Here is a 25,833-nt window from a genome sequence, read left to right as displayed (position 1 = left end):
AAAGTGACGTCAAAATATGACGTCAGCGAAAACGCTGACTCAGCATTTTGGAAATTTCAATCCAATATGGCCGACTTCCGGTTTGTTTAGGGGCGTGGCCACAATAATATTTTTTGTTTGTCTCCTCATGATGAATCTGTGTACCGATTTTCGTGGCTCTACGACAAACTTTATGTTGGACGTGCTCCCATTGACGTAATGCATTTCCACTTTTCAAGGGGGCACTGCAGCAACATTTCTTTACTGACATCTACAAAACCTATATGTAAATTCAATTTTGCACATTTCTGAATTTGTGGCAAAATTTGGTGAGTTTTCGTAAATGTTCAGAGGGTCAAAATTTAGCTCAAAGCGCTAGAGAAAGAAAAATAAGACAAAATTAAAGCTGCAAGCAGCATTGGGCGGGACCTCGCACCGGGCGTTCCGCCTCCCCCGCGATCTGCCTCCCGTGACCGTCCACACCTCAGCTCCACTCACACCTCTCCGTCCCCATACCAGTTCCCACCCTTTAGTGTCTGTCCTCCTTACATCTGTACAGAACACCAGCGACCCTCTGCTGAAACCACCATCACCTTTAAAATGAGACTTTTATTTTGGAAACCCTACTGTGTGTATGTGCATTTGTTTTGTATGTGAGAAAGAATCAGTTTGAAAAATGAATTGAAATTGTATGAATAATTGAGCATAAAAGTGATGATTTCTCAGATTTAAGGCTATTATTTTGGAAAAACCCTATTGTGTGAGTATGTGTGTCTGTGAGAAAGAGTACTTTTGAATGAAGAAACATTGTACAAACAGTTGAACGTTTGGTCCTAAAAATGAAAAGAAGTTATGCAATAGACATTTTGTATTATTCTTAATTGGGGTTTTATTTTGAAAAAATGTAGTCCGTGTACTTTTGAATGTGTGCCAAATTTCCAATATCCACAATACAATGCAGTAAAACCTGTTTTAAAATTACAAAAAAAAAAAAAAAAAAAAAAAATAGGATTGCCTGGGACTTGAACCCAAGTCTTTTTGTTCCATAGGCAGCTACATGAACCACTGCACTATAGAAGGACACTTACAATTGTGCACCAGGAGGAGTTTTAAAGGGACTTTGTCATTGTGAAAAGTGAAACTAAAGACAGTCTTCAAAAAATCGTCATAATTCCATAACCGTAGGTCGTATCTGAAAAATTCTTTCACTTTTGGATTCTGCAGACTTGTGGGAATTTAATGAGGTATACCTTTTGTGTCAAAAGCCTGAAATGAATAAGCAGTAATTGCAGAAACGTAGAGTAACTTTCAAAGGCAGATTGGCAACTTCCTGTTGGAGTTAGCTCATGAGTGTCAGTGTATGATTTGTCGGGCTCAATCAGACCAACATTTTGGCATTTGTTTCATGTTTCTGTGACATTCCTACTGGCCGCTAGGGCAGATTTTGTGTTTTTTAATACAAAGGTGGCGCTACAGAGTCCATTTTGGCACCCAAGGGGTTAATTTTGATATTGAATCAAAGTGTTCACCAGCCATGACATACATGGCAAATTTGGTGAGTTTTGGAGCATGTTAAGGGGGTTAAATGACAGTCTAAAGTAGAAAAAGTATGAAAATAAACAAATTGCTATAAATCAATAACCGTACATTCTATCTGAAAAATTTTTGCATGTGAATGTTGTGGTGAGTCCCGTGAACGCATAGATATGTCACATGTGGGGAAAAACTGCAAAGTGAAAAATGAGTTCCAAACATCGCAACTTTGCAGGCTTGTAAAAAAAAAAACTAAGACAGTTAAGACTAAGCTACGAGATAACTTTTATGAGGAGGGTTCACTCTATCTTTTGGTGCTATTTAGAAGTCAATACGACAAACGGTGTCATTGGAGTTCATTTTAGAAATTTTATATTGAAAGGCATATTGCGAACTTCCTGTTGGAGATAGCTGATAGGTGTCAGCATGTGATTTGTTGGGCTCGATTGAACGAAGGTTTTGGCGTTGGTTTCATGTCTCTACGACATTCCTCCTGGAAGTTTGCTATTTGAGCATTTTACTTTGAAAGGCAAATTCTGAACTTCCTGTTGGAGTTAGGTCATGAGTGTCAGCAAGTGATTTGTCGGGCTCAATGAGACGAAAATTTTGGCGTTGGTTTCATGTTTCTACGACATTCCTACTGGGCGCTAGGGCCGATTTTGTGAATCTAGGGGGTGCTAGAGAGCTCATTTTGGCACCTATGGGGTTAATTTTTACATTTTATCAAATTTTTCGCCAGACCTGACATGTGTGCCAAATTTGGTGAGTTTTTGAGCATGTTCTGAGGGTCAAAATCCAGGTCAAAGTGGTGTGTGAATAATAATATAAAAACGAACGAATAACAATAGGGCCTTGCTTGCAGGCAAGGCCTCTCACTGTGTGAGAGGGCCTTACCCTTCGGCTCGGTCCCTAATTAGCCGCAAGCGGCATCTAAAGGCCCTCGCCACGGGCACGTCCAGTAGAAGTATGTCCATCGTTCAGCAGGTGGCGCTCTAGCACCAAATTTCAATGTCTTCTGATGAATGGGTGTAGGCCTGGGAGATTAACAACTGATTCAAATTTGACGCAGATCTTTGTTCGTATGTCCAAACTAAAGACATTTTGGTATTAGTAAATTTATAGGGGGCGCTATTCAGCGAAATGGCAATTTCTTTTGATAAATGGGTGTAGGCCTGGGAGATTGACAACTGCTTCAAATTTGAGCCTAAACTGTGTTCGTATTTCTGAAGTAAAGTAATTTTCGTAAAGGTAAAATTGTAGGGGGCGCTATAGCTCCAAATTTCAAATGTTTCTGATAAATGGGTGTAGGCCTGAGAGATAGACGTCTGAGTCAAATTTGAGCCAAATTGGTGTTCATATGTCCGACATGAAGCAATTTTAATAAAAAAATGTAAAAAAAAACTTGTAGGGAGCGCTGTAGTGCAAAATTTCAGTTTCTTTTGACAAATAGGTGTAGACCTGGGAGACAGATGTCTGAGTCAAATTTGAGCCAAATCGGTGTTCGTATGTCCGAACTGATGTCATTTTTGTAAATGTACATTTGTAGGGGGCGCTATAGTACGAAATTTCCATTTCTTTTAATAAATGGGTGTAGGCCTGGGAGATGGACGTCTGAGTCAAATTTGAGCCAAATCGGTGTTCGTATGTCTGAGCTGAAGCAATTTTTGTAATGGTAAATTCCTGAAGAAACTTTGCAAAGTTTGCGATGTCGTCACACAAAAACGGTGACACCGATCCCAACACTTTGGCTAACTTTTGATGTCCAACTTCTCTAGATACTGTACACCGATTTTGAGCTCATTCGGCAAAACGGCCAAGGAGGAGATACTTAAAATACGACGTCAGCGAAAACGCTGACTCAGCATTTTGGAAATTTCAATCCAATATGGCCGACTAAGGGTTGGTTTTGGGGCGTGGCCATAATAATATTTTTTGTTTGTCTCCTCATGATGAATCTGTGTACCAATTTTTGTGGCTCTACAACAAACTTTATGGTGGACGTGCTCCCATTGGCGTAATGCATTTCCACTTTTCGACGGGGCGCTGAAGCAACATTTCTTTACCAACATCTACGAAACCTATATGTAAATTCAAGTTTGCACATTTCTGAATTTTGGGCAAACTTTGGTGAGTTTTCGTAAATTTTCAGGGAGTCAAAATTGAGCTCAAAGCGCAGGAGAAAGAAAAAAAATTAAAGCCGCAAGAGGCATCTAAAGGCCCTTGCCACGGGCACGTCCAGTAGAAGTATGTCCGTCGTTCAGCAGGTGGCACTCTAGCACCAAATTTCAATGTCTTCTGATGAATGGGTGTAGGCCTGGGAGATTGAAAACTGATTCAAATTTGAGGCAGATCTTTGTTTGTATGTCCAAACTAAAGAAATTTTTGTATAAGTAAATCTGTAAGGGGCGCTATGGAGCCCAAATTCAATTTGTTCAATTGAATGGGTGTAGGCCTGCAAGATGTACCACTGAGTCAAATTTGAGCCAAATCAGTGTTCGTATGTCCGAGCTGATAACATTTGCGTGAAGGTAAATTTGTAGGGGGCGCTATTGAGCAAAATGGCATTTTCTTTTGATAAATGGGTGTAGGCCTGGGAGATTGACAACTGATTCAAATTTGAGCCAAATTGGTGTTCGTATGTCTGAAGTGAAGTAATTGTCGAAAAGGAAAAATTGTAGGGGGCGCTATAGCGCCGAAATTTCAATTTTTTCTGACAAATGGGTGTAGGCCTGAGAGATAGATGTCTGAGTCAAATTTGAGCCAAATCGGTGTTCGTATGTCCAAACTGAAGCAATTTTAATAAAAAAAAATGTAAAAAAAAAACTTGTACGGGGCGCTGTAGTACGAAATTTCAGTTTCTTTTGACAAATAGGTGTAGACCTGGGAGACAGATGTCTGAGTCAAATTTGAGCCAAATCGGTGTTCGTATGTCCGAACTAATGTCATTTTTGTAAATGTACATTTGTAGGGGGCGCTATAATGTGAAATTTCAATTTCTTTTAATAAATGGGTGTAGGCCTGGGAGATAGACGTCTAATGGAAATTTAAGCCAAATCGGTGTTTGTATGTCTGAGCTGAAGCAATTTTTGTGATGGTAAATTTTCGAAAAAACTTTGCAAAGTTTGCAACCTCGTCACACAAAAAGGGTGACACTGATTCAAAAAATTCGGCTAACTTTTGATGCCCCACTTCTCTAGATACTGTATACTGATTTTGAGCTCATTTGGCCAAACGGCCAAGGAGGGGATAGTTAAAATACAACGTCAGCGAAAACGCTGATTCAGCATTTTGGAAATTTCAATCCAATATGGCCGACTAAGGGTTGGTTTTGGGGCGTGGCCATAATAATATTTGTTGTTTGTCTCCTCATGTTGAATCTGTGTACCGATTTTCGTGGCTCTATGACAAACTTTATGTTGGACACGCTCCCATTGGCGCAATGCATTTCCACTTTTCAAGGGGGCGCTGCTGCAACATTTCTTTACCGACATCTACGAAACCTATATGAAAATTTAATTTTGCACATTTCTGAATTTTGGGCTAAATTTGGTGAGTTTTTGTAAATGTTCAGGGGGTCAAAATTGAGCTCAAAGCGCAGGAGAAAAAAAAAAAAATTAAAGCCACAAGCGGCATCTAAAGGCCCTCGCCAATGGCACGTCCAGTGGAAGTATGCTCATCGTTCAGCAGGTGGCACTCTAGCACCAAATTTTGTGTCTTCTGATGAATGGGTGTAGGCCTGGGACATTGACAATTGACTCAAATTTGAGACAAATCAGTGTTCGTATGTCCGAACTGAACAAAATTTTGTATAAATAAATCTGTAGGGGGTGCTATGACCCAAAATTCAATTTGTTCCATTGAATGGGTGTAGGCCTGCGAGATGTACCACTGAGTCAAATTTGAGCCCATCAGTGTTCGTATGTCTGAACTGATGCAATTTTCGTGAAGGTAAATTTATAGGGGGCGCTATTGTGTGAAATGGCAATTTCTTTTGATAAATGGGTGTAGGACAGGGAGATTGACAACTGATTCAAATTTGAGCCAAATAGGTGTTCTTATTTCCGAATTGATGCAATTTTCGTGAAGGTAAAGTTGTAGGGGGCGCTATTGAGCAAAATGGCAATTTCTTTTGATAAATGGGTGTAGGCCTGGGAGATTGACGACTGATTCAAATTTGAGCCAAATTAGTGTTCATATGTCTGAAGTGAAGTAATTCTTGTAAAAGTAAAATTGTAGGGGGCGCTATAGGTCCAAATTTCAAATTTTTCTGATAAATGGGTGTAGGCCTGAGAGATAGACATCTGAGTCAAATTTGAGCCAAACTGGTGTTCGTATGTCCGAACTGAAGCAATTTGAATAAAAAAATTAAAAAAAAAAAACTTGTAGGGGGCGCAGTAGTGCGAAATTTCAGTTTCTTTTGACAAGTAGGTGTAGGCCTGGGAGAAAGATATCTGAGTGAAATTTGAGCCAAATCGGTGGTCGTATGTCCGAACTGATGTCATTTTTGTAAATGTACATTTGTAGGGGGCGCTATAGTGCAAAATTTCAATTTCTTTTAATAAATCGGTGTAGGCCTGGGAGATGGACGTCTCAGTCAAATTTGAGCAAAATTGGTGTTCTTATGTCTGAGCTGAAGAAATTTTTGTAATGGTAAATTCGCGAAGAAACTTTGAAAAGTTTGCGATGTCGTCACACAAAAACGGTGACACCGATCTTAAGAATTTGGCTAACTTTGGATGCCCCACTTCTCTAGATACTGTACACTGATTTTGAGCTCATTCGGCTAAACGGCCAAGGAGGAGATAGTTAAAATACGACGTCAGCGAAAATGCTGACTCAGCATTTTGGAAATTTCAATCCAATATGGCCGACTAAGGGTTGGTTTTGGGGCGTGGCCATAATAATATTTTTTGTTTGTCTCCTCATGATGAATCTGTGTACCGATTTTTGTGGTTATATGACAAACTTTATGTTGGACGTGCTCCCATTGGCGTAATGTATTTCCACCTTTCAAGGGGGCGCTGCAGCAACATTTCTTTACCGACATCTACGAAACCTATATGTAAATTAAATTTTGCACATTTCTGAATTTTGGGCAAACTTTGGTGAGTTTTCATAAATGTTTAGGGGGTCAAAATTGAGCTCAAAGCGCAGGAGAAAGAAAAGAAATAAAAAAATATTAAAGCCGCAAGCGGCATCTAAAGGCCCTCGCCACGGGCACGTCCAGTAGAAGTATGTCCATCGTTCAGCAGGTTGCGCTCTAGCACCAAATTTCAATGTCTTCTGATGAATGGGTGTAGGCCTGGGAGATTGACAACTGATTCAAATTTGAGGCAAATCTTTGTTTGTATGTCCGAACTAAAGAAATTTTTGTTTAAGTAAATCTGTAGGGGGTGGTTTGCAGCTAAAATTAAATTTCTTCCACTGAATGGGTGTAGGCCTGTGAGATTTACCACTGAGTCAAATTTGAGCCAAATCGGTTTTCGTATGTCCGAATTGATGCAGTTTTCGTAAAGATAAATTTAAAGGGGGCGCTGTTGAGCGAAATGGCAATTTCTTTTGATAAATGGGTGTAGGCCTGGGAGATTTAAAACTGAGTCAAATTTGAGCCAAATTGGTGTTCGTATGTCTAATATGAAGTAATTTTCATAAAGGTCAAATTGTAGGGGGCGCTTTGGTACCGAATTTCAAATTTTTCTGATAAATGGGTGTAGGCCTGAGAGATAGACGTCTGAGTCAAATTTGAGCCAAATTGGTGTTCGTATGTCCGAACTGAAGCAATTTTAATAAAAAAATATTTAAAAATTTTGTAGGGGGCGCTGTAGTGCAAAATTTCAGTTTCTTTTGACAAATAGGTGTAGGCCTGGGAGACAGATGTCTGAGTCAAATTTGAGCCAAATCGGTGTTCGTATGTCCGAACTGATGTCATTTTTGTAAATGTACATTTGTAGGGGGCGCTATAGTGCGAAATTTCAATTTCTTTTAATAAATGGGTGTAGGCCTGGGAGATAGATGTCTGAGTCAAATTTCAGCCAAATCAGTGTTTGTATGTCTAAGCTGAAGCAATTTTTGTGATGGCAAATTTTCGAAAAAACTTCGCAAAGTTTGACACCTCGTCACACAAAAACGGTGACACCGATTCAAAAAACTCGGCTAACTTTTGATGCCCCACTTCTCTCGATACTGTACACCGATTTTGAGCTCATTTAGCCAAACGGTTTAGTAGGAGATAGTTAAAATACAACGTCAGCGAAAACGCTGACTCAGCATTTTGGAAATTTCAATCCAATATAGCCGACTAAGGGTGGGTTTTGGGGCGTGGCCACAATAATATTTTTTGTTTGTCTCCTCATGATGAATCTGTGTACCGATTTTCGGGGCTCTATTACAAACTTTATGTTGGACATGCTCCCATTGGCGCAATGCATTTCCACTTTTCAAGGGGGCGCTGCTGCAATATTTCTTTACCGACATCTACGAAACCTATATGTAAATTAAATTTCTCTCACTTCTGAATTTTGGGCAAAATTTGGTGAGTTTTCGTAAATGTTCAGAGGGTCAAATTGAGCTCAAAGCGCAGGAGAAGGAAAAATAAGACAAAAAATAAATAAATAAATAAAAATTAAAAATAAAAATAATAATAATCTGAGCAAGAACAATATAGCCGTTTCCATGGTAACCACGTATTTGGCCTTATGTTAAAGCTCTTGAGGTCCCCCACATGTCTGTGGGGTCAGATGTCACGTGTCGTGCACTTACACACACATGACTGACCGCGACTGGGCGTGTGCCATTGACTCCCATTCATTCTGAGCAGGTGTAAATATGCGATTTGTGCACGTCATGTACATCGTCGGAAAGGTCTCAGTGCCGTGAATGTGAATATGTGTGAGAGTGGCGACACTGGCGAAAGGCGACCGCGTCACTGGCGATTTCGTCCCCATGCGCCCACTGCAGACTCAATAGGACCTGCGCCGGCTTTACTCGGCTTGGCCTAAAAAAAATTTTAAAAAATTAATAAATAAAGAAAAATAATAAGAATCTGAGCAAGAACGATATAGCCGTTTCTATGGCAACCATGTATTTGGCCTTATGTCAAAGCTCTCGAGGTCCCCCACATGTGTGTGGGGTCAGATGTCACGTGTCGTGCACTTACACCCACGTGACTGACCGCGAGTGGGCGTGTCCCATTGACTCCCATTCATTCTGAGCAAACATTCTGTGTAAATATGCGATTTGTGCACATGTCATATACATCGTCGGAAAGGTCTCAGTGCCGTGAATGTGAATATGTGTGAGAGTGGCGAATGTGGCGAAAGGCGACCGCAGCGAAAGGCGACCGCGTCACTGGCGATTTCGTCCCCATGCGCCCACTGCAGACCCAATAGGCCCTGCGCCAGCTTTACTCGGCTCGGGCCTAACAAAATAAATAAATAAAAATAATAATAATCTGAGCAAGAACAATATAGCCGTTTCCGTGGCAACCACGTATTTGCACTTATTTGAAAGCTCTCGAGGTCCCCCACATGTCCTTGGGGTCAGATGTCACGTTTCGTGCACTTACACATTTGTGACTGACCTCGAGTGCGCGTGCCCCTTTGACTCCCATTCATTCAGAGCAGGTGTAAATATGCGATTTGTGCACATGTCATATACATCTTCGGAAAGGTCTCAGTGCCGTGAATGTGAATATGTGTGAGAGTGGCGACAGTGGCGAAAGGCGACTGCGTCACTGGCGATTTTGTCCCCATGCGCCCACTGCAGACTCAATAGGCCCTGCGCTGGCTTTACTCGGCTCGGGCCTAATAAATAAATAATAATTAAAAAAATAATAATAATAATATGAGCAAGAACAATATAGCCGTTTCCGTGGCAACCACGTATTTGGCCTTATTTGAAAGCTCTCGAGCTCCCCCACATGTCTGTGGGGTCAGATGTCACGTGTTGTGCACTTACACACACGTGACTGACCCCGAGTGGACGTGGCCCATTGACTCCCATTCATTCAGAGCAGGTGTAAATATGCAATTTGTGCTCATGTCATGTACATCTTCGGAAAGGTCTAAGTGCCATGAATGTGAATATGTGTGAGAGTGGCGACAGTGGCGAAAAGCGACCGTGTCACTGGCAATTTTGTCCCCATGCGCCCACTGCAGACTCAATAGGCCCTGCGCCGGCTTTACTCGGCTCGGGCCTAAAAATAAATAAAGAAAAAAATAATAAGAATCTGAGCAAGAACAATATAGCTGTTTCTATGGCAACCACATATTTGGCCTCATGTGAAAGCTCTCGAGGTCCCACACGTCTGTGGGGTCAGAGGTCACGTGTCGTGCAATTACATCCACATGACTGACCCCGAGTGGGCGTGGCCCATTGACTCCCATTCATTCTGAGCAGGTGTAAATATGTGATTTGTGCACGTCATGTACATCTTCGGAAAGGTCTCAGTGCCGTGAACGTGAATATGTGTGAGAGTGGCGACAGTGGCGAAAGGCGACCGCATCACTAGCTATTTCCTCCCCATGAGCCCACTGCAAACTCAATAGGCCCTGCGCTGGCTTTACTCGGCTCGGGCCTAATAAGACAGAAAAATAAATAAATAAATAAAAATAATAATAATCTGAGCAAGAACAATATAGACGTTTCTATGGCAACCACATATTTGGCCTTATTTGAAAGCTTTCGAGGTCCCCCACATGTCTGTGGGGTCAGAGGTCACGTGTTGTGCACTTACACCCACGTGACTGACCCCGAGTGGGCGTGTCCCATTGACTCCCATTCATTCTGAGTAGGTGTAAATATGCGATTTGTGCACATGTCATGTACATCTTCGGAAAGGTCTCAGTGCCGTGAATGTGAATATGTGTGAGAGTGGCGACAGTGGCGAAAGGCGACTGCGTCACTGGCGATTTTGTCCCCATGCGCCCACTGCAGACTCAATAGGCCCTGCGCCGGCTTTACTCGGCTCGGGCCTAATAAGAATCTAAGCAAGAACAATATAGCCGTTTCTATGGCAACCACATATTTGACCTTATTTGAAAGCTCTCGAGGTCCCCCACGTCTGTGGGGTCCGATGTCACGTGTCGTCCACTTACACCCACATGACTGACCCCGAGTGGGCGTTTCCCATTGACTCCCATTCATTCTGAGCAGGTGTAAATATGCGATTTGTGCACATGTCGTGTACATCTTCGGAAAGGTCTCAGTGCCGTGAACGTGAATATGTGTGAGAGTGGCAACAGTGGCGAAAGACGACTGCGTCACTGGCGATTTCCTCCCCATGCGCCCACTGCAGACTCAATAGGCTCTGCGCCGGCTTTACTTGGCTCGGGCCTAAAAACAATAATAATCTGAGCAAGAACAATATAGCCGTTTCCGTGGCAACCACGTATTTGGCCTTATTTGAAAGCTCTCGAGCTCCCCCCCGTCTGTGGGGTCAGACATCATGTGTCATCCACTTACACCCACGTGACTGACCCCGACTGGCTGTGGCCCATTGACTCCCATTCATTCAGAGCAGGTGTAAATATGCGATTTGTGCACGTCACGTACATCTTCGGAAAGGTCTCAGTGCCGTGAATGTGAATATGTGAGAGTGGCGACAGTGGCGAAAGGCGACCGCGTCACTGGCGATTTCGTCCCCATGCGCCCACTGCAGACTCAATAGGCCCTGCGCCGGCTTTACTCGGCTCGGGCCTAATAAAAATAATTAAAGCCGCAGGCGTCATCTAAAGGCCCTCGCCACGGGCACGTCCAGTAGAAGTATGGCCATCATTCAGCAGGTGGTGCTCTAGCACCAAATTTCAATGTCTTCTGATGAATTGGTGTAGGCCTGGGAGATTGACAACTGATTCAAATTTGAGGCAAATCTTTGTTCGTATGTCCGAAGTAAAGAAGTTTTTGTATAAGTAAATCTGTAGGGGGCGCTATGAAGCTAAAATTAAATTTCTTTTGTTAAATGGGTGTACGCCTGCAAGATGTACTACTGAAACAATCCTTTATAAGCATTTTTTCACTTGACGTGTAGAAATTGGCCTGTGCCTGTAACAGAAGTTTTGTAACATGTGCTTTTCCAAATAAAGAATTAAAAAAAACAAACAAACAAAAAAAAAACACAGTCGGCCCACTGACTATAATAGTCATGTGCAAGATTGTTGATTAACAGATACGAATGTCGATTACGATTATTTTTCGATTAATTGCCCAGCTCTACCTTTAGTGTAAGTCAAATTGCTATGTTGAATGAGCTGACTGATTATATAAATTATCCAGCAATAAATAATGTAAACCTGCAAGTTGCTTACTGTTACAGTCCTCAAACCTAAACATTTGTAACAGGCTTCCTAGCAATGACAGTAAATCCTATGGGAGCTAGCATGTCTCTTAAGGCATCAAGAGTCTACGTTGGCTAATGCTAACATTGGCATAACATTCTGTCAATTAGCTTTAAGGCTTTATTTCTGCTCACATAAACATTTTATCAATAAACTACTCTTTGTAACTTATAGATAAGGTCCTGTAAAAGATTTTAAATCTTTTTCTGTATGTACTTTTCAAGTAATTCCCCACTCAAATGAGGCATAGGTGTGATTGGCAAAGGGCAAAAAAGCAGGAAAATATACAGTGCACCTACTAGGGCTGCAACGGTATAGGTAGCTCACGGTATGGTCCCTTCCACAGTTTTTGGGCCATGGTTTCGGTACACGTTTTGTGCGTAAAGAGAACTGTTTATTTTCCTCCCAAAATTATATTTATATTTTGCTTGTCAGTAAAAACTGAATTTCACAGTGGAAACAAATTCAATCACTGTACTGAATGAAATAACACTTTCTGTACTGAACAACAGAACCCTGTCTTATTCCTTGACTACTTGTATACAGTTGAATAAGACAGGCACGTGCACACATATGGCCCAAAAGGGGTTTGAGCCCCTTCCCTTTTTGCCCTGCTGAAAAAAGTGCCCTTTTTATTAGATTTTATTTTATTTTTTAATAAATGGGCCCCATGCACAAGCCCACTACTTCCTTCAGGTGGCTCCTTTATTTCCAGTCTTTCATTATTGGACATACTGTTTAATCCAGGCGTGTCTGTTACTTCTTGTTGTGACTACTGTGGTCAGGAACACATAGATGCAGTCAGCAGCAAAGCAGATCAGCTGTCAACTGCTGTGGTCTGTCTGTTCTCTTTACTTACTGACTGATCAGAGTTCAACTTTAGTGGCTATGAAAGCCAGGGGGTAGGGATGAAAATAATACAAGAAAACACCGCTTTTTACGCCGTCAAAAGTGACACAGAGCGCTGTAAAATACGGCGTTTTAAAGAGCTGTAAGACGGCGCTTTATGCGCCACTCTTAAAACAGTACATGACGGCGTAAAAAAACGGCATCTATGCACTTTGTAGAAAGACTGCCAATATCCCTAAAAAACCACTCCATGTCCCAGCATCATGTTTTTATTCCTTCAGGATCATAAAACCTATTGTTGGGAAGTGATTCTAATCTCCAGAAAGCATGCAGAGAAGAGATAAGCTGAAAAAAAGTGGTTTATGTCCATCAAACAATAACGCGCAAATGGGGAGAGGTCTTGTGAAAAAAATTGATTTTTTTGTTGAAGAGGGTATAAAACTATATTTCCTACAGTGGATTAACCTTGTTCATATTGCTGAACTTTCATAAAATACTTGTGAAATAAATGACAGAAGAATTCTATTTTCTGACCCAAATGTGACACTTTATTACACCTTAGCTGATTTTGACTCATATACTTCATCTAGCATGTGATTTGATGTAAATACAATATTTTTCTTTCACTAAAAGTTTTCAAACTGGATTCCATCTCCTGTCATCATGTCAGAATCATGTTACTGTGCCAACAGTTCATATCTGGATTTTACCTCCGCCAAGAAATGGCGGAGGTTATGTTTTCGTTGGGGTTTGTCTGTTTGTTTGCTTGTTTGTTTGTCTGTTAGCAAGATAACTCAAAAAGTTATGGATGGATTTGGATGAAATTTTCAGGAAATGTTGATACTGGCACAAGGAACAAATGATTAAATTTTGGTGGTGATCGGGGTCGGGGAGCTGATCTGCCTTGGCAGAGGTCTGCGCTCCCCAAGTGCTTTTCTAGTTTAGGGCATACATTAACAAGAACACTACAAATTATACATTTCCTAAAAGGGCTAAATGAACCCAGCGTGATGGCATAGCGTTATTTTCCAGAGCCACAGAACACATTATACAGCTGTTTGTGCAGGATAAACAATACTCACCATGACTCTTCGAAAAAGCAATCGGCCCTGGATGCAAATAATATGATTCATCCTTAAGAGCATACTGTCTGGTCTAGAACTCTGAGGTGTCGTAGAAAAAAGAACAACACAGAGGAATTGATGGCCCTCATGTGGAGAACTGGGGCTTTTCTTTAAGAATACTCACTGCTCCACGAAGGCTGCCATGTCTCTGGATGGTGACCGGAGATGCTGAGACAAATCTTCTTTCCAACTTCAAATCTTCCATTTGGCTGAGAGAAAACAAATATTCAGAGTGAACATGTGGTAGGAGTTGAATAAATGACACCAAACGTGTGGTCGAGGATGCTTTCACATCAATTAATGAAATGCTATATCTGATTTTGTAAGAATGTTCCTGTGTACATGCACAAAGCTTGAGCTTTAACCTTGTTAGTCCTAAAGCACTAAAGAAAGAAGCCAATTTTTAGGGTGTGTGACAAGAACTTTACAACGAGGCTCTGAAAGCCATGTCCCAAATGCAGATATTCTTCACAAAGCATCTGTAATTGTTTGTATGCAACTTTTTTGTGCCATCTATTGATACAGTGACCTTGTCTGTTGCTGTCCTTCTGTGCCTGAGTTGATTTTGACAGAAAGCCATACTTCATAATACATTCTATTGCATCTTAGACTCTGAAATCTACATCGCTATATTGCTTTCTATGGAAATGCATGTGGACGCTAATAGAGATTTCATAATGCATTGAAGTGTCATGCATAAACTCAGAAATCTTTACCTGACTAGCCATAAAGGAAGTTTAATACTTAGAAGGTAATTTAGATTAATTGTATCTACGCTAGTTAACATACATAGTTTTAGACAAAAGTATATTTTTGGCATTCAAATTAATTAATAATGTGGCTTTTGAATACCACCACAATGAGATCACAGGAACCTTGACCAACAAAGTCAACATGCTGAATTTTGTGTCATTCCGTCAAACTGCTTCTGTGATATCACATAAGGTGACAAATGGAGAGAGATTGAGATTATGGCTGCATCTAAAACACATATGACACATTTTTGATTTAATGGGATTGAGATGGGGTTCATTCTTGATGTAAAGATTAACATCTTTAATACTGTACCAGGTTACAGGGTTCCTTGGAAAAAAAGTTGCTCATGATTAGCCTTACTCTTTTGACAGGCTCTTTCGTATCTAAGAAAACCTGACATGATACCTGAAATATCTCTGACTCAATACTAAAAGGACGTGTAAATCAGTGGTGATACACAGCCCTAGTTCGGACACAGAAGTATGAAGCAGTTAGTGTGAGGATTTTACAAATGTTGGATGCTATTCTGGTAAATATACGCTTTCAGAAAATTTATATAAACAAATAAATGAAGTATTATAGTAAAAAAAAAGGAAAAGAAGCTGGACAGAATACAAAAAATTAGTATGTCACAACAACTCAGAACCATGTAGCTTTTATAATTCAATCCTGAATGCAGCTGTTTGAATATAATGAGACATTTTGATATCGTCATAAAACCATTGATTATTCATGTGTCAGTGATGACAGATTAGGCTTTGTTCTGACAACTGTCACTATGTGTTACGCAACCAGAAATATCTCAGTTCCAAAGATGCGCTGTCCATTTTCCATACTTTGATCATCTAATATGATGTCTTCCAGCTCCGCCTCTGTAGCTGAATTTGATTTGACTGAATGTGATCTCTGTGCGGTGAGGGCCTCTTCTTACTGTGAGAAGGATGATGCTTGGGGGCTTCATGGGGTACTCTGGGGGTAGCACAATCCTGCCATGGTAAACCCCACCATCGAAGTCTGAATCTGGAGGACCGCGAACAGAGAAGTGCCACTCAAAGAGGTTATCCTACAGGGAGAAAACAGAAACGAATGTCATATTAAACACAAAGTCAGTGTCATCTGAAGAGTGAAGTGACAGCACTGACAGGCCAAAGGAGGATGAGCTGCATACAAAGGTCGGTTTTGTTAAGGAAAGGCCCAAATTGTTGTCTAGCAACATCTCATTTATTAGAGAAGTTATGACTATGGCTACAAAAATATATTTTCAAAGAAAAACTAGACTTTTTAAAGTTATGATACAAGATACAATGTTCAGAAAACACTATGATCAAAGGGCCAAAGAACACATTGATGTACATCTGAAGGAGACTTAGACCAGAGATACACAGTTTCATGGTTTAAAGGTGATAAGACATTCATTCATTCATTTTCTGAACCCACTTTATCCTCACTAGGGTCACGGAGGTCACTGGAGCCTATCCCAGCTACTTTATGGGCGAAGGCAGGGTACATCCTGGACATGTCGCCAGTTCATCACAGGGCCAACATATAGAGACAAACAATCACTCTCACATTCACATTACCTATGGGCAATTAAACGATTAACCTATCAATGTATGTCTTTGGACAGTGGGAGGAAGCCGGACCCAGGACCTTCTTGCTGTGAGGCACGAGTGCTATCCACTGCACCACCGTGTCACCCATGTGATAAGACATACTAAAATATTTTCTCAATTATTTTTTCTTATTTCAAAATTAGTTTTGTTTATTTGTTTTTTTAATAACATTCCTTGATGCACTTGAACTTCCAGTTTCCTTAGTTTTCATGCTGTTGACACTGGTTTAAGTAGAATAGAATAGAATAGAATAGAATAGAATAGAATAGAATAGAATAGAATAGAATAGAATAGAATAGAAAGACTCTACACACCCTTGTCAGGTTTTTGTGATGTAAAAAAAATTAGACCAAGATAAATAATTTCAAAACTTTTTTCCACCATTAATGTAACCTAAAATCTTTATAACTCAATTAAAAAACAAACTGAAATCTTTTAGGGAGGGGAAGTAAAAATAAACAACTGAGATAATGTGGTTGCACATGTGTGTGCATACTCTTATAACCGGGGATGTGACTGTGTTCAGAATTAACCAATCACATTTAAACTCATGTTAAATGGTAGTCAGCACACACCTGCCACCATTTTAAGTGCCTCTGATTATCCCCAAATAAAGTTGGACTGTTCTAGTAGGCTTTTCCTGACAACTCTGTAGTCACATCTTACAGTACAAGCCATGGTCCGCAGAGAGCTTCCAAAGCATCAGAGGGATCTCATTGTTCAAAGGTATCAGTCAGGAGTAGGGTACAAAAGAATTTCCAAGGCATTAAATATACCATGGAATACAGTGAAGACGGTCATCATCAAGTGGAAAAAATATGGCACAACAGTGACATTACCAAGAACTGGACATCCCTCTAAAATTGATGAAAAGACAAGAAGAAAACTGGTCAGAGAGGCTGTCGAGGCCGACAGCAACACTGAAGGAGATACAACAATTTCTAGCAAATACTTTCAATGTGGTACAAGACAACAATCTCACAGGTCTGGGCTATCGGTTAGGATAGAAAGACGAAAGCCTTTTCTTTCAATGGAAAGTACCCCAGCCCAGCTAATTTTTTTCAAAGCACATTTTAAATCTCCCAAACGCATGTGGGCACAACTGTTATGGTCAGATAAAAAAAATTCCAAAAGGTACATTTGGTGCAAACACAACACTGCTCATCACCAAAAGAACACCTTACCTACAGTGAAGCATGGTGGTGGCAGCATCATGCTTTGGGGCTGTTTTTCTTCAGCTGGAACTAGGGACTTAGACAAGATGGAGGGAATACTGAACAGTTCCAAATACCAGTCAGTGTTGGCACAAAACCTTCATGCTTCTGCTAGAAAGCTGAAGATGAATAGGAACTTCATCTTTTAGCATGACAGTGATCCAAAGCCCACATACAAATCAACAAAAGAATGGCTTCACCAGAAGAAGATGAAGGTTTGGGAATGGCCCCACCAGAGTCCAGACCTAAGTCCGATCAGACATCTGTGGGGTGATCTGAAGAGGGCTGTGCTCAGGATATGCCCTCACAGTCTGACAGATTTGGAGCATTTTTTTGATTAAAGAGTGGGCAAATATGGCCACATCAAGATGTGCCACACTGATAGATTACAACCCAAAAAGACTGAGTGCAGTAATAAAAGCCAAAGGAGCTGCAACAAAGTATTAGTTTAAGGGTGTGTATATCTATGCAACCAGGCTATTGAAGTGTTTCATTTTTTATTTTTCCCCTTAAAAGATTTCAGTTTGTTTTTCAATTGACTTGTACAGATTATAGGTCTCATGAATGGTGGAAAAAGTTTTGAAATGATTTATTTTGGTCTCATTACTTTACATCACAAAAACCCGGCATTTGAACATGGGTGTGTAGACTTTTTATATCCACTGTATATATCTTTATTGTCACTGTAACAAGTACAACTAAATTGAAAGTGCCAACAAACCTGTGCATCACATAAAACCTACTATAAAAACACAAATGAAAGCAGCTAAAATAAACAGGTATAAATGTTAAAAAAAAGTCAGAAACCCATCACTGACACACAAACAGACGTTCTGACTACGCTGATCCCTTTAAAACACATTGCACACCAGATGTGTTTTTCTCCGTTGAGTGCGGTGACTCCTGTTGGGTAAAACTGGTTCTTACATCTGTTTGCTCTTGTCTTTATTGTCCCGTCTCGTCTGCCTGTAGCAACAGTTCAAACAGAGTTTGTCCAATCATCCTTTATAATGTTTTGTGCTTTTTTGAGCCAGTGGGAACTATAGTTCTTCCAGTGTTTGGAAAGGGCAGCCCACAATCTTCTGAGCCATTTTCTCTGACGCTCTGAAGCACTTTCCTCAGAGCTACTGTGCAGCTGTTATTGCTGCCAATAATGGTTTGCCTGGGGCACCTCAGTCTTATAATGGCAGGGAAAATCCTGTGAATACTGCATACAACATAAAGCACACAATGGCTGCAAGACAGAATTGTTTTTCTTTATTTTGCAAAAAAACTATGTGCTAAGCAGTAGCAGGCCATGTATTTGGTACCTGGGCCTTCAGCGAGGATTTACTCGATCCATTACTTAATCCATTGCAATTTTTAGTGAATAACTCTGCAAAAAATTCACGAATCTCTACCAAGAGTCATAGCACACTATTCTGGATGAACCCGCATGTTTTGGTGCATAATTTGCAGGGGTTTTCACAAAGCCCTAGGAGGAGTAGCGGGCCGAAATTTTGTCGGGAAGATGAAGAATAAGCGTGCGGAAGAACCATAGGTGGCTCTCTCCCATAGCTTTGCTATGGGGGAGCACTGCATGAAAAGTGGGGTTTTTGTCAGTTAACGTCCCTGTAAATTGCTGTGGAACTTCAAATTAACGCCTACTGGTGGGAATTTGAAGTCACCACAGAAAATTCTCTCTAACTGCCGGGAATTGCAGTGAATTCCCACCCTCTGGTTAGAGAGCCTTGGCAATAACCCCTCCCCAGCCCCTTGGGCTATGTGAGGTTTTCGTATGTAAATGGTCCTGCTGTGAGGTATACAAATGCAAATGGAGTCGTACATGACACAGCAGTTTACAGTGGAGGTGAGACAACAACTCATTGACTTGAACCAGGCAGACACTGCTGGATGACCGACCAGACTGTGGACAAGAACCAGAAAAAGGCTTGTGCACAATCCAAAAATTGTGGTAAGTATATATTCAATTAATTATTACAAGTGTGCTATTTGGGTGGGTATTTTATCTTAGTGTGACTTTCTTAGTTAATTGCACAGTGTATGATAGTGTGGTTTGACTTGTGGAACTGATTAAAGTAATAAATCTGTCACATTGACCTGCTTGAACCTGGAGGTGTTTGTTCCTCAAAGTGACGTAGTCTTGTATTTTTTTTTGGAAGGTGTGCGCCGTCTGCAAAATAGTGAAGGAAACAACAGATGGTATGAACCAGAGCAAGGGTAAGATTTTAAATAGTCTGGATCCAGTCTGCTCTATAGAAGTAAATGTATGCCTTTAATGTATGCTTTTTCTGAACTATTTCTATTTGGTTTTCAGACTGAGCTCACCCTACAATGAAGCAGTGACTTCTCATTTAATGGCAGCTCCAGCTGCAAGTCCAGGCTTGAATGGAGTAGAAAGTGGAGTCCTGTTCATTAAGTAACTTTAATAGTTTGTTGTGTTTTGTTTCTCTATTGTTATAATCCTATGCATCTATTTTTTTACTCTTCCTAACTTGTATATTTTAATTCCAGTGGCCTGTAAAACATAAAGAAACAGTCCGATGGAACTACACATACAACCAACCAGATCTAACAGTCCAGGCAGAAGCCATGAAAATTTCAGCCCACAGCCGAGAAGAAAGACGGTCAGATTTATAAGAATCTGTGTTTAATCTGAATCTGACACAAACACCACATTCTACTATTCTGTTAACCTCACAGTGCAGCACTGATGGTACTTCTGTCTCTGCAACAGCTGGAGGCAAAAGAGGGGTGAACTGGCCAACAAGGAGGAGATTTATGGAGAGGGATCACAATGGATATGACGTCCGATGAAGAAGATGGCACTGCTGATGGGACATCTGGGTTGACTGTAAGGCATCCATCCTTCCAGAGTCTGGAGCTCTCTAACCTTTGAGCTGCACTCCAACACACACTACAGCAGAACCAACACATGTTCTACCACTACAGACACTACAGCAGAACCAACACATGTTCTACCACCACAGACACTACAGCAGAACCAACATATGTTCTACCCACCACAGAAGACTGGACTGGACCACCCTCAGAGAAGCTGGCACCAACACTTGTCTGATGTGATGTTTTTAGGTCAAAGATCAAACTTATTTCATAAGTTGTATAAATTACAATTAAAAGTTACAATAAGTTGATAATAGATAAATCGGTTAAAATCTGTTAAAATGCAGTTGGCTTAAGAATTGATAGGAGTGACATGTCGCCTCCTTAGGGATCTTTGTGTTTGCTGTGCGCTAAGGTTGTATACAGTGTGACCGCTCTTTTGCTAGAGATGATCTTTGACGTATATTTCCCGTTCGCTATTTTCTCTGCAGTTAAAGTTCAGAAAAACTCATGTTCGCTAAGTGTGCTCTACCACTGTGTGCCTTGGAAAATTTTCTTCTTTGTAAGTGTATATATCCGAAAACAACATTAGGGTCTAGATGTTGGTTGATTGAAACTGTTCTGTGAACGTGTAATGAAGCTAACGTTTATGCTATTCAAGCTAGCAATGTGAGTGCATTACGTGTGTAGCATAATTAATAATAACTGTCTGTTAGTAATTTAAGTTGGATGTATTTTATATGTTGCAGTTACAAAAACGTTAAAGAAAATGTCAAGTAAAGGAGAACCTCCAACTCAGAACAGAAAGCCTTGTTTGGACTCTACTGTACTGTTGTTTCTGGCTGTAGCTGCATAGTCCCATGTTGTGAGGACAGCACATCTGACTGAACTGACTTTTGAAATTCTAAGTTTGTTTTAATTTGAGAGTGTTGGCACTGTTTTCTTAAATATGTAAGTGTGCTTTTTGCATTCTGCATTTGATTAAAGCTTGTCTTTATTTTTTAACATGATCTTGGCAGTCGTGTTCTTTCTTAAGTGATGTTGGTGGTAATGTTTTCAGTATGTGAATTATTACCCTGCAACAATAAATAAATATGTAAATAAATATCTGAATAATAAACATAATAATAATAATAATAATAATAATAACAATAATAATAATAATAATAATAATAGTAATAATAGTAATAATAATAATAATAATAAAAACAATAATATTTTTAGTGGGTGGGGCATATTATAATGCTGCACAGATGACCAATCACATGAGAGCTGTCCTTTGTGGTAACATCCAATGGGTTGCTATAAAAAGAAAAAAAAAACATCCAATGGGTGTCTCTCTTGCCAGACATGGCAGGCACCAGTGACATTCAAATGTAAATTAGGGTCATTCACATCTCTGTGAGCTGTTAACCCCCACACCGCTCACCCCCACACCCGCCCCGCCCCCCCTCCCTCATTGGCTCCGTTTGCGGCAGTTTCCGGCACAGCTGAACTTCTCTGTAAACTCACGATAATTACCGGGAATCTTTGAAGTTGGCGGGCGTTTACGGGGTCGATAATCTGGTTTTTCATGCAGTGGAGAGTGGCTTGTGTCAATGCCCTGAGCCCCTAATAAACTCATGGAAGAACAACAGGTGGCAAAGCCATGAGCCACTGTCTCCCATAGCAAAGCTATGGGGGGAGAGTGGCTTGTGTTGATGCCTCAAGCCTTGGGGCATAGCTTTGCTATGGGAGACAGTGGCTCATGGCTTTGCCACCTGTTCTTCTGCGCGTTTATTCTTCATCTTCCAGACAAAATTTCGGCCCGCTACTCCTCCTAGGGCTTTGTGAAAAGCCCTGCAAATTATACACCAAAACATGCGGGTTCATCCAGAATAGTGTGCTATGAGTCTTGGTAGAGATTCGTGAATTTTTCGCAGTTATTTGCTAAAAACTGTGAAAAAAAAGTCCCATAGGAAATGAATAGGAAGAGAAAAAAATCTGCCAGGAAAGTCCACTCGTTTCCCACTGCTACTACTTCACCATACTTTCACCCTGCAGACTTCATTCGAACTTTAAAACGCAAGTGTTTTTGTCTTCTCTCCAGGAATGTGTTTGGTATGAGGATGGGGTTTACGGTTTTTTGATAGGCGAGTCTTCAAACCCCCCTGGGTTGAGTGAAAATTGTCAAAATCTCCTCTGTTAAAGTGTGTGATGTCATAATGCTAAAGTTGAGGAGCTGCGAAAATTCACCTGAAAATTTTCTGAATAACTCGCCCTCCCAGCCAAACGATACATAAGAGAATAGTCTTTTCCAAAAATGTTGCCACGGTTACTTGGATTCATATAAACCCATAATTGAAGACCTAACTTTTTTTAAAGTGAAATGGCAGGCAGCAGTTTGAGCAGAAATCCCTTCTTCTCTCCCATTAGAGCCAAAATTAACAGAATATTTTTTCTACCAGTGGACTGACTGTTTTTACACTGCCATAACTCAGTCATTTTTCACAGTATGGCAAAAAAAAAAAAAAGACATTGGTGTGTTCTCCAGGTCTGTCTACCACTCGCAATCATTTTAGTTTTCACCTAACATTTATGGTTTTCCCGTAATTAGCAGCTGTTCTGGAGCTGTTTTGGAGCCTCTCAGAGGCAGAAATCAGCTCCTCTGTGCCTGTGTCTATGTGCTACAGTGCTCGTTGCCATAGTAATCACCATGGTAATGGCAGCTCTGGTCTGTGTCAGGCCCAGCTGATGACAATACAGCTAATTAAGGCTCCACAGAGGCACAGCCATACAATTGACAGCAAAACCACTATGTAGGCAATTCATATTCAACATAAACACACACATAAAGGTTTTGGGAGGTTTTGGCGACAGTCACCTGGGATCACATACACATGGAGCTATTCAATTAAAGGAGCCTATTTAAACAATGCTTGAACAGGATTGAGAGAGACTGTAGGAGGCTTCTCATCTGAATACAGGCCTCCATAAAGTCTTTGATGATGTCAGTCGCCATACACTGCCACTAAGATCCAAACTTTTTTAGTGTTATTATTATTATTATTATACTAGTAATATAATTTTAAAAAATGTAAAAAAAAATGTATTATAATTAATAAACTTGTATTAATATAATATTGTTAATTATACAACTCTAATTATGATTAAAAATTAACAACTGACATGCATGTCTGGGACATTAACTGTGTTCACATAGCAAGACGGAGACACTGTTTCATTAGATTACGTAATTTCACTGTTTCCTTGTAGCACAGCCACAATCATGTAGTCATTTCACCTCAACTCACAGGGAGGGCCAACACCACCAGGGATATCAACAAGACAGCTGAAACATAGGTTGCCGGGTGATCAGCATCAGCTAATCACGCCACACACATGAAAGATGTGTAATTAAAGGGGAGTTCTGATGTTAAAATTAAATAAGGTGACATATATCCCAGTGCTTTGTTCCATTATGTTAGAATCACTTCTATCAGTCATTTAGGACATTATGATTAGTGTAAAATATATATTTAAGGTATGTTGCATGAATGTTTGTATTGTTATTACCATGACAGCATTAAATACAGTTTAATATTAATTCTTTGTGCTGTTAATTATGGAAATAAAGTGACCACTGTCACTTTATTCCTTATATCACATTATACAATTTTATTCCTCATATAATTTTAAACTTGTCATAAAGTTCTATAATCATACCAACTGTTAAAGGAAAATATGACAGTATGACACAATCTCAATTTAACCCATAAAGACCCAAAACACCAACCAAAATCATCTACTGATCTAAAACGTTTCATTAACTTCTTAACCACAAATCCTATCAATGCATGTCAATAACTGGTGTAAAATGCAGTTTGTCATCTTTTCATAGTCAAAGTGGAGCTTGGAGCCCCGCCTGGGTCCGAGTTCTGTAAATGAAACTGGTTCTCAGAACTGGATCCTTGCCTCGGGTCACTGCAGTTTAGCACACCAACAAGCCCGGGAGGAACCCGGCTTGCTGCAGGGCACGACACAGCAATGTGGCACTTGGGGTTGGCATTAATTAAGTCAATCAAAATGATATTCACCAGCAATAAAGAAAATGTAAGCAGCAGACAAGTGCAAATGTGTATTAATTTCTGGCTCGGAGATGATGGAGAGCCTTACTCAGAACAAGATCCGAGGTCCGTGGAGGTCTGCGGCTTGGTGTCCCAGGCCACTGTGGTTTAGTGCACCTGCAGGCCCGACAGAAACAGGGGCTTGGAAGGCTTGTTGAGGGTACAAAGCCTGGGCTTGGGGCTTGGAGCACGGCTTGGTTCTGAATTCTGTAAACAACACTGGTTCCGTAAACGGAACTGGTTCCAAGATAATCAAATGGAACCAGTTCCATTTACAGTTCTCAGAACTGGTTTTGAGAACAGAACCAACCTAATGCTATCACTGTAAATGCCTTTCAAAGAAATATTTAACATCACTATGAATGCATTCTTTTCTGTTATTTTTGATTTAAATACATAACAAAATGAGGGCCATTATTATATTTCTTCCTAATCTGTGTGTTATACCACTAAATTTAGTCTAATCTGTGTGTTAAAACACTAAGCTTAGTCAAGTCATCAAGTAATGTGAATGTGATGAAGTCATACAGTAATGCTGTAAATCCCTTTCAAAAAAATATATATGGTAACTATGAACACATTCTTTTCTGTTACTTTTGATTCCAATACAAAACAAAATGAGGGCCATTATATTTTTTCCTAATCTCCGTGTTACACCAGTAACATGGAGCTCCCCATTTGATCAACTCTACTGCTTCTAGAACCCGTGGATTCCCACAGTTCAGTGCGCTAGTTATTACTAAACCGAGAAACCCAGTTAAGACAACTCCAAACCTCTACACTACAACCACAACTGTGCCATGTACATCATCTAGAGGAGGTCATAATCAATATTTATCTAATAACATGACAAAAACAAACAAAATTTAAATAAAAAACATCACAGCCTCCTCACCAGAGATAATTATTTATGTACAAAATCCAACCTTCTTTCTTTGTACAGGAAAACTTCAATGACTCTGTCATAGAGATGATCTGTATGTTTCCGTTCCATCAGTAATTCCTTTTTTATGTCCATGGAGGCCAAGGCTGCAACTCTCCTCAATCTAGTCGTATTCCTGACATAAGTTTCTATTCTCTTGAGGGCAGAGAATGTCTGCTCGACAAGCTAGCTAGCGTCGAGGTTGGCCAACCTCTCCTCACAATGTCCGGCTTTTCTGGAAAAGTCCGCCTTGAAAATGTTTTTTATAAGTATATCGGAGACCAAATGATTTTCTTCTCCTCCATTAGCCATTGTTGGCATAAAAAAATTCAACCTCAAATGTCATAGTTTGATTAAATTCAATTAAAATGAGCTTTTTTGGCATGGATAAAACAGAATATTACAGAAATTACATCAAATATGTTTTGCTCTTACCATCCAGTCAGAGGAAGGATAAATGCTGATGACAGTCAGGGCCAGCTAGCTGGCCCTGAGAGGCGATATCTTGGTTAAAGAAACAGTCCCAGTGCAATACAGTTTAAGTTACATGAGCCTTCAC

The 25,833-nt window shown here is 40.3% G+C and overlaps 1 protein-coding gene across 2 annotated transcripts in view; it reads right to left on the bottom strand.

Moving 5' to 3' along the window:
* ube2j1 (ubiquitin-conjugating enzyme E2, J1) overlaps window positions 1–25,833 on the bottom strand; it is a 105,021-nt gene that overhangs the window by 40,309 nt on the left and 38,879 nt on the right. For both annotated transcript variants that reach the window (XM_030127811.1, XM_030127812.1), the window contains 2 exons: window positions 15,507–15,638; window positions 13,944–14,028 (listed from right to left, as the gene is read on the bottom strand). In XM_030127811.1, the coding sequence (XP_029983671.1) occupies window positions 13,944–14,028; window positions 15,507–15,638 (217 nt within the window). The remainder of the gene's footprint in view (window positions 1–13,943; window positions 14,029–15,506; window positions 15,639–25,833) is intronic.

Source organism: Sphaeramia orbicularis, chromosome 24, assembly GCF_902148855.1.
Source record: "Sphaeramia orbicularis chromosome 24, fSphaOr1.1, whole genome shotgun sequence".
Taxonomy (NCBI): domain Eukaryota; kingdom Metazoa; phylum Chordata; class Actinopteri; order Kurtiformes; family Apogonidae; genus Sphaeramia; species Sphaeramia orbicularis.
This window is presented reverse-complemented; position numbering and strand designations above follow the sequence as displayed.